Here is a 10,460-nt window from a genome sequence, read left to right on the forward strand (position 1 = left end):
ATTTACTGTACAAAAATAAAATGCAAACGAAGGTTATCTATTTTCTATCTAAGTGAGAGTCACGACCTAGGCGGGTGCCTATGCAGGTCTTGGCGGGCTAGAATGGTGCCTAGGCAAGCTAGGCGGACGTCTTAGGAGGTTTAGGCATCTTTTCTTAATTTTCAAACGTCTAGGAATTAATCAAGGTAGTGGCTAGCCACCTAATGCCTAAGCGAAGCCTATACGACAGTAGACGAGAATTTTTAGAACATAGCTTATCAACACTTCAATGTCCATGGTGCTCCTATCTTTCTATCTTTCCATGGTTCCGAAACTGCAGTCTTCATATCTTTTCATGGTTTTGGGTCCAGATCAAGAGGGGAGTGGGGTGGCCAGAGGGGAGTGGGGTGGCCGGTGGCGGGTTGGCGAGGAAATGGGGCGACGGGAGATGGAAGGGGGTAACCATTGTGGATTCGGTTTTTAGTTTCCGTATTTTTCTTTTGTTTTTAAATATTTTTTTTTTAATTTAGAAGGATTAATTATTTTTATGGATAATCCACTTGGCATTACATTATTGGATATGTGGGTATTTTATGTATGTCACACCAGCACACTAACAGAATTATTGACGGAATTCTAATAGAAGAACCGCATTGATGTGCATGATGAATGTTAGGAACCAAATCGATCCATTTCAGGCGATAGTTGCAGTCGGTGACCGAGAGGATAGTTCAACCGATTCTTGACTTCATGAATAAGTCATAGGAACTTCTCCAGTCCATTTGATCATCTGGTTCAACTGGTTTTGTTGAAATGTTCTTCATTAACATACGTGTCGTTGAATGACGTAAGTTGTTCACATTTATTTCATTTTAACAAAAAAATAAACAAATTAAATGAGCATGTCTTTTTTAATTTTAAGCAATCCTTTTGGCCGTTACATACAGCAGGCAAATGAAAAGTAAACTCGCAAAAAAAATAAAACATAATCATGTCAATGCCACAAACTCGAATGTCATGTCCAAATTTACGAATCACACAAATTCTCTTAACAACGCAGATCATACGTGTCCAACAGTCACCACGTTTCACTACTTAGCGCTTTGTCAAAGTCACACGTCTTCTTTGATGAAGTCACCTTTTCACATTTCACCGAGTTTGACAAAAGAAATGTAAAATTCATAAACAACAAATTTGAACTATCATCAAAAGAAAATTCCACATCTATCTCATTGTGATTCCAAATCTCACAACAAGAGTAATATCACTAAATCGTAGTATTTTATTAATTTCCCTTTAAATGAACCATTATGATTATTCAATTCCATCTCCTTAAACTCATTTTTTCCACATTAATCATAATTTGTGGATGAAGAAAGAGAAAGAATCATAAAATCTCATTCCCCAACAGGTGGTCAAAAGTTGAATTTTCACAACTTCCTGCAGGAAATCAGGTTGACGTTTGGGTCAACAGTCATCACGGATCAGCTGCAAGGAGATGAAACTAAGAAATCAAGGCCTTCCTTACACTTGCCAATAGGAGCGCGACTAGACCAAGGTTCATAAACTTTTTATTTTCACCTCTGCCAATCGTCACGTACACAACCGAGTCGTAACGAAGTCATGACTCGCTGAGTCGTGACTGAAGAGCCAAGGCTCTCTCTCGATTATGAAAATTTCCCAGTTTCTACTTTCGTGGTCACATTAACCTTTTGACGATTATCCTCTTCTGTTCATCTTCTTTCCTTCAAATAAAAATGATTTTATAATTGTTTTGATCTGGTTCTGTTCTACCCTTTTAGAAAAATATTGAGAATATTCGTGCACACATTTACGAATTGAAACATCCTCCTTTCTTTATTCATTTGAAAATCCAGGATTTCTGAGAAATGTATAGATCTTGTCCATATGAGGTGAAGCATGGCTTCTTCTTTATGAGATGAAAGCATGAAACTGTTGTGTATCCAGATTTCATGTTCGGTTTGTCGTGGAGTCATTAATGAATCATAAACATGCAAACCAAATATGGCTTAGCAGTTGACAAAAGCGTGACCTGATTTCATTTCAAGTGATTTTTGCTGTTACAGATGATAAAAGAAGTGTTAACACGTTAACGGTGCGTCATTGGTCTCTTTTAATATCACGAATTCGATTTCTAAATCCAAATATGAGAATCACATATTTTCCTACATTTTATATCATCACATCTAACTACCGCTATGTTTACTAGTTTGGTATTCGTTGAAATCACACGGACCCTTTCATAATGTCAAATTGTCACATTTCTTCTAATGCCACAAAGGGAAATTATATATTAACAAATGTGTTGTTTTTCCCAATTCAGGCAATGGTTCATGTTGCAGTCGATGGTCAAAAGGAGAGTTCAAGGGATGCATGACGTTTCAAATTTGATCAAATCTAGATCAGTGAATCACACAAACTTCTCTAGAATATTAGATCATCTAGTCCAATTGTTACTGCATGTCACAGACATAATCTTTATTGATATCACACGCATCATTCGTTGATGTCATTTCTTCTAATTTCTTCGAATTCAACAAGAAAATAAAATTTTAATAAATGTATTTTTTTAATTGATGGTTGTTTAGGCGATATTTGATGTCACGAATTTGATCTCATATCTAGATCTATGAGTCACACAAACTTCTATAGAATTCTAGATTGTAAACTTCAATTGATGATGCCAAATCACATTTCTTTAAATTGAACAAAGAAATAAAAACATTGTTCTCCCATTTCAAAAGATGCTTCCAGTTACAGTCGATGGTCTAAAGGAGAATTCATGTGATTGACGTAACAAATTTAATCGCAATTTAGATCTATGAGTCATACAAACTTTTTTAGAACTCCAGATCATCTAGTCCAACAGTTACTTCTCTGGAAATCACATACGTCATTTGGTGATACAAATATTTCACATTTATTCGAATCCAATAAAAGAAAATAAAAATATAATAAACACGTCTTTTCCCCATTTCATGCAGTGTATGTGGCCGTTACAGATTACAGACAGTCAAATGAAAAGTTAACACGTTGAGTGAATAAAACATAGTCAAGCGTCACTACCTCTTTGACATCACAAATTCGAGTCACTAACTCGTGTCAAACTGTCGTCATATTTCATCAGTTTTACCTTGAAATCGCACACGTCGATTGATTACACTAATTTTGTATCGTTCATTGAATTTGGCAAAAGAAAACGTGAAACTAATAAAATCAAATCTCATCTGCTATTGCAAATGACATTCCACATTTATCCCGTTGTGTTTCAAATCCAACAATCAATATCAAATCAAAGCCCTCTAAATCAACCATCTTGATTTATTCAATTTCATCTCCTTCAACCCATTCTTTTCACACCTTGATGCATACTCATCAAGGGTACATTACTTTAATACTAAAAGACAATAATATCCTTGTCGACTGAGCAAACTATGCAATAAACAATGGCCTGGGCCTTTGGGCCATTGTGCTTTATTTTTGGCAACATGCTTGTGAAGTAATCAAAGTCATTAACCACGTAATTACTCTTAATAAACACAATATCTAAGCCTGACACGTGGAGGGCATAAACGTCTTTTCACATAGGAGTGCTATTTATAGATTCCCAACAGTACCTTGGCTTTTTTGGTATAATCGGAAAAAAAAAAAAAAAAAAAAAGAGAGCACAAAAATTAAATTAATTAAATCAAATTCCAATTCACACATTGCTACAGCCATAATTTTATTTAGATTTTGCAGAGATTATTATATCTCTCTGATTCTCAGTCCCTTTTTGTTATGCTCCAAAAAAGCTTTTTGTTTTTTTTTCCTCTCTCCTCAAGTTTTTTTCAGTCTATGATCATCATCGTCACATTCACAGGCCTCCTCACAGCCTTTTAATTCTGATTTGGGTTTTGTTTTTCTGCAAATTTGTGAGATTTGGGAGGTGGGTTGCTGCGATTTCCTCAGAAAGTTTGAAGCTTTTTTATGAGTTTGGTTGGTGAAGCTGAGAAAAGCAGAGCAAAGCAACACAAAGGGCGGGTGCACGCGAACTCTGTGGTACCACCGATGCCGGACGCTCGGCAGGCTCTGAAGAATGCTGTTCCGAATCAATCCGATAGCAACGTGGAAGGTATGACCGGTTTTTGGTGTACCCAGTTGAGAGTTTAACGATCTGAGGATGGTTTTGTATTGGAATATTGTGTTTGTAAGATTTTGTGATCATGAAGGTGCAATGTGCTATGTGTGGATTTAGTTTGGGATTGTATTGAATTGTTTTGATCGTGTGTTTTTGGTGATGTATTGTTGTAATCATGGTTTTGGAGTGCTTTAATGGTAGGTTGCAATGCATATTTGTGGCTTATCTGGGAATATGTGTTTGTGAAAATTAAGAGTGTTTTTATCTTCAGCTTTGTAAAAACTTTACCTTTTATTTTTGTGACATGGGGGTGTTTAGGTGGTAAGAACTGTGATGTCGGTGCTAGTCGAATTCGTATTGAATTTTTGAAGAACTATGCTTTGTACTAAACTTGTCGATTTGTTTGGAACATTTTGTCTTCAGAGTTTCCTTTTTTAGTGTTCATGTTGCGCATCGATACATCAATCCTGAGTTTTATTTCTTTGTAAGTATCTTGTTTTAGAGTTGTAATCTTTTTTCTATTTTGGGTTAATGCTTTTGAGGAGTTCTGATATAGATTATGCAATTCTGATTTGATTTCCATATGTAATTTTCACATTTATTTCTTGTATTCATTGCAGATGCATTTTGGCGGTTGACAATAAATGATAATCAAGACCGGGGCGGTGTGGCTCAGGCAAACTCGTACCCTGATCGACCTGGTGAACCTGACTGCATATATTATTTGAGGACTGGTTTGTGTGGTTATGGAAGTAATTGTCGTTTTAATCACCCTAAACATGCTTCTCAGGTAATTGCTTCTAATTGATGTCCATAGCTTTTATAAAGTGATTGCATTTTGATGAAGTTTTGTGAGGAGATTCATCGGTTGCTTCTACACAGCTTCTTTCTTTGTCTTTTCTGGCTAACCATACAGATTTCAGTTCGAAGGGTATTAGTGAACTAATCCTTCTAGTACATTAATATATCTGCAGGGTAATCAGTACAATGGAGAACTCCCTGAAAGAGTTGGACAACCTGACTGTGGGGTAAGATTTTCATTTAGTTCAGGTTGAGTTGAATAAGGAGCTTCTTTCTTACTCACTCTTCTCCATCCTTTCCTTCTTCGTCTGCTTCCTTTGTCGGTGTTTGCTATGTCGTAGAAGATTAGAAGTTCTACGACCATGGATAAGATAGAAAATGGGGTATTCTTTTTGTTCATGGATAGGCTTTTTTGAGTTGAGTTTATATATGTTTATGAGGTATACAAATTATGTAATTGGCGATTTAAACAGACATATGATGAGAACTAGCAAATCAACTGCTGATCCTTGTCGTGTGGGCTTGTGAAACAAGCAGAACATTGGAGTGGTCAGTTGCATAAGATATAATGTAACCAAGCTATTCCTCTCAAAAAAATGTAATTTATCCAAGTGCAGACTTTTATGGAAAATGTTGGTGTGAGAATCTGTAGCAAGCTTGTTCTGAATATTTTCCCATTATAGTCAGTAGTTTCCTACAACTTTCCTCTGGTTCCATTCCTGGTGACTTCTCTGAATGAAGGAAGAAGTCAGTGGAAAAGGGACCGAGTAAATCAGTCGTCAATCCATCCAGGAAGTCCTCGGATTTGTTTCCTGATTGGTTCTTGCACATGCTTTCTTTCCAGCATGAGCTTCTTCTAAGACCTCATCCAAAATTGTAATTGGTTATGAGTAGTCGATCATTATTTTCTCTATATTTTTGTTAAATTTCTTCACCATTAGTAGGAATAATTCCTTGTTTGAATTAACATGGGATTAAAAGATACAACATTTTTTTTCCCTTTAGTTCCTTAATATATCTGTGAGATGTTGGTTTCCATTGGATAAAAGAACTTTCATACTTGGATTGATATCAGTATAAATGATAATAGCAAATATAAAAGAGCAAATAAAGGAATTTCTAGTCATCTCTTAATGTGAAACCTGATAGACTTCCCTTTGTTGGCAAACATGTGTTGCAGTATTTTTTGAAGACAGGAACTTGCAAATATGGATCAACATGTAAATTCCATCACCCAAGGGACAGGCGTGGAGCTGGACCAGTCTTATTCAACGTTTTAGGACTCCCCATGCATCAGGTTCTTTCCTTTATGTTGTTACTAAAGTTCTAATTGCTATCTAAATTGCTGCTAGACTTTGAGAATAAGAGTTCTTTTTGTTTAACAAATTTACGTTGAATTTTTTCAGGAAGAAAAATCATGTCCTTATTACATGCGAACTGGATCGTGCAAATTTGGACCTGCATGCAAGTTTCATCATCCTCAGCCTCAGTCAGTGGGCACTGTCTTACCTGCTTTTGGATCTGCAAGCTCAGCAGTTGTGCCTTCTTCAGGTGTACCTTATGTAGGTGGAGTTTCTGCATGGTCATTTCCAAGAGCGCCGTATGTATCAGGCCCGCGTTTACAGACTCCTCAGTCTTACATGCCTGTTGTTCTTCCGCCCCAAGGCATTGTGCCTGCCCATGGATGGAACACCTATGTGGTTAGTGTATTATTTCTTTAATATAACAAAAGATTGACATCACATTTATTATGTTCACAGTAACTGCCATGCATTTGCTAGGAAATGTTTTGTCTGGTATATTAAGTTGTATTAAACTTGGATATGGCCTTTTTCTTCTCTGGGTGTACACTGCAAAGATAATCTAGTTCAGTTGACACTGGTGCGTTGATTAGTACGAAGAGTTTATGTTGTCTTAAAAGTTCGTTGACTAGTCATCTGTCAAAAACAGTGGGTTACCATGGTGCACTGTCATTGATGCTGCACCCTGCTTCTTTCTGTTTCTTTCTACCCGATCAATGAAGAATTTTTGCTTCTCATTAACTTGTAGGCTAACATTGTCATGTTTTACAATTATTTGTCCTTTATCCTTAGAATTTGTTCTTTATGTTGCACAAAGTCTTTAAGATTCATCCTTTAAGCTGATATGGATGCTCAGAAAGGCCTGTTTGTTGATTTCCTGTAATTTACCGTGGACTAAAGAGGTTTTGGTGCATTAAATGCTTCTTTGAATAAACATGCTTTTATCTGTTTAATAGGGAAACATGAGCCCTGTGTCTTCCACTGGTATTCTTGGATCCAACCTCACATACAACTCTAGAACTCAGGGAGAGTCAGCTTCCAACGGGCAGGTTCATTTGTCAAGTCCAAGTCTCCCACAGAGGCCTGATCAGCCTGAATGCCGGTACTTTATGAATACTGGGACATGCAAATATGGAATAGATTGCAAATACCATCACCCCAAAGAAAGGATCGCAGAATCTGCTGCAAGCCCACTTGGGCTTCCTTCGAGACCTGTAAGTTCTGTTTCTAGTTCACTGTGATATCTACATTGGTCAGTGCGTTCAGTTCTTATAAACAATTCAGAGAATGCTTCAACGTTTCTTTTACCATTATTCCTTTGTTCATTAACGAGCCTCGTGTTAATGTGTGGGTATGTGCAGGGGCAACCTGCATGCTCATACTTCATAATGTATGGAATCTGCAAGTATGGACCGACTTGCAGATTTGATCATCCCTACATGGAACAATCTGCTAGCTATAATTTCGGTATGCAGGCGATGCCAGTGCTTGATTCATCTCTCCTAAGTTATCCAAGAGGCTGGCCAGTGGCTCATGGACTAGAGACATCCCCTTCCATACCATCAAAATCTCCTGATGGGGTCAAAAAACCAGTGAGCAACAACTACCAAAACTCCAATACAAAGATTTCAGAAGATTCCCCGGAACAAGTGGGTTCTCTGCCAGCTTCTCCATCCTCCCCAGAACCTGTACAAGAAGAGTCTGGTTAAGCCAACGCTGGATATTTTTGTTGTGGGCTGTGAAATTTGCTTGTTTTTATTTATGTTAGTATGTTAAAAGGGAATATTTCGAATACAGTCTCTCCTGCCCACCTTTTTCACCTGTGAATCTGCGGAGTGGCATTTAGGGTTCTTTGGAGATTGATTTGATGAGCAAAAAACTGGGTGTGGGCATGGATTAGCTTCTGTTTTTTTTGGTGGTGAATAAAATGCAGGTGAAAAATTGTAAGATTTCCGTTTTTGGTTTCTCACATCTCCATCTTTTAAACTGAGTTTTGGTTTTCTTAAATTTGGATGATACTTTGGCTGACTGGATGGTGTTTTATTTGGATGTGAAGAATGTGTCGAACTGGCCTCAGGTGTCGGTTTTGTGACTCATATTGCAAACTTCTTGTCGGATAGAATATTGATCGACTCCTTACATGGAAGAAGTACATGCTCCTTGCTTACAAAATATAGTCCGACTCGTTAACATTCACAAAAGGAAAGATTTTTTTTTTTATTTTACACATGTTAAACTATAATTTGTTTGCAACGAGAAATGTATGTATTTTCCTTTTAAGATGTGCCTTAGTTGGAGTGTGACATGCATGTATGATAGAAAATGCATAACTGGGCCTCTTGGGCCAAATTTCTAATGACTGGGCCTTGGTTACCTTTCCTTTTATTCCCCCTCCCATTTTTATCTTCCTCTAATTTCAGGTCTCATGTCCAATTCAAGTTGTACAACATAATGCATCGTACTATCTCTCATACATCGGATTTCATCAAAACTCCAAAGTTAAGTGAGTTTAGACGAAAAGTAGTATTAGGATGGGTGAACTCCTAGGAATTCCTCGTGTTACATCCCCCTCTACATGTGTTTTCTCAACAAAAAAAAAAAAAAAATGCTATGCAACAGATTTCCTCTTATTTTTAAATAAATGACATGTTAATAATTATTTTTGTGCCATCTATTAAGATTGTGTTAAAATTAGCACAATTGGAGTCATTTCTATTTCATCCAAAAAATGTATGCGTAAAAGTATAGTCCGAGTAACGGGTATTTTGAAATATACCCGTTGTGTTTAAAATAGTGTTAATAAAAAATTAATGGGCATTTTACCATTTGTCATTAAGCTTGTTGTGTTGTAGGCCTAATTTACTAAACTATTATGGAGATTAGAGAGAGGGGATGCGGCAATAGTAGAGAGAAAGAGAGAGATGTGCGTTATCTCACCCCATTGTGCCTTTATTTATAGTAGGGAAGGTTAAATACTTACCTTAATAGGATTACAACTCTAATAGGATAATATCTAACCCTAGGGAATATTCCAAGATATCCCTAGCTACAGTAGGATTTACACAATCACATTCCTAAACTAATAGGACTGCAACACTCTCCCTTGAGTGTGTAAATACTCAAATAAATGGTGCATCAGGTCTTCAACGATGAAGTAAGTTCAGTTGATGAAGTCATCAGCACAATGAACGAATATGAGTCTCAAATTAACGGAAGAATGCATGAAAAGTAAAACTCACAAAACCTGCTATGGTAAAACCCACAAGGGAGAAAAATGAAGGAAAATTTGTGAAAAACAAGTTCATTTGAGCAACATCAACAACATGCAATTAACAATTAAAAGGTGGAATCATGTTTATATGCACTCAAAAACAAAACTTAACCCATGAACTTCAAAGCCTAGTAGATAGGTGAACCAAGACTCAACTCAAAACAAAGTGAGTTGAGAAATCAATACCTTTGTAGATTCCTCTTTGCATAAGCAAAGGCTAATCACCCAAAGAGAGGGTCTTCATTCCTTGCATCTTAGATCCATGGATTTGGATGGATGAAAAGGTTTCTCCAAGTTCCCAAAATTGAAAACCTCTAAGTCTCCACACCAAGGCATATTGTAGAAGAAATGAGTGACCTTGAAGGAGTTTGATTGCTAGATGATCCCTCCAAGGTGGCTGAAATTTTAGAGAGAAAAGAGAGCTTGTGTTCTCATCCTTTCCCCAAAAATTACCCTTAATGAATTTTGGCTATAAAGTCATACTTATTCCTTAATTCATTTGAGTGGCAAACTTGTAAATAAGTCCAAAACCACTCTTTCTTTAACATGGGATTTATTGGGTTATTTGGGCCTTTGTGAATCATTATTCATTAAGTTGTCACACAACTTAAATCAATGGACTTGACGTTCGAAGCCCATTGGGCCTTAAGGTCCAAAACTATCCCGAGGTCTTTTAACGAACTTATTCGTTTGATTAATAATCATATTAATTAATCCTTGCCATAAATAATTAAACCATTTAATTATTCTTACTCATCTCCGTTGAATCTTCAATCTCTACCTTACACGGTGTACGATCCATTAGGTTCCTTTTAGCGAGGCAGTGGGTGATTCAAACTCTTTCAAATCGATTGTGAATTGGAACTTACTTTCAATTCTCCCGTTAGTGATAATACACTTTTAGGGCTTCCACAAACCATGGTTGACGCCTAGCAACATGTCATGGTTACCCAAGCTAATCAGAAGA

The 10,460-nt window shown here is 36.8% G+C and overlaps 1 protein-coding gene across 1 annotated transcript; it reads left to right on the forward strand.

Annotated features, from left to right (window-relative positions):
* The first annotated feature begins 3,627 nt into the window (after positions 1 to 3,627).
* Positions 3,628 to 8,171, forward strand: LOC137708206 (zinc finger CCCH domain-containing protein 3). Its single transcript, XM_068447227.2, has 7 exons — positions 3,628 to 4,114; positions 4,741 to 4,910; positions 5,095 to 5,148; positions 6,102 to 6,218; positions 6,328 to 6,621; positions 7,179 to 7,436; positions 7,584 to 8,171. Exons 1-7 carry the CDS (start codon positions 3,970 to 3,972, stop codon positions 7,929 to 7,931), a joined length of 1,386 nt encoding a protein of 461 aa, XP_068303328.2. The 5' UTR covers positions 3,628 to 3,969; the 3' UTR covers positions 7,932 to 8,171.
* The last annotated feature ends 2,289 nt before the right edge of the window (positions 8,172 to 10,460 follow it).

This window comes from Pyrus communis, chromosome 17, assembly GCF_041283825.1.
Source record: "Pyrus communis isolate YQ-2024b chromosome 17, ASM4128382v1, whole genome shotgun sequence".
NCBI classification, from domain to species: Eukaryota; Viridiplantae; Streptophyta; class Magnoliopsida; order Rosales; family Rosaceae; genus Pyrus; species Pyrus communis.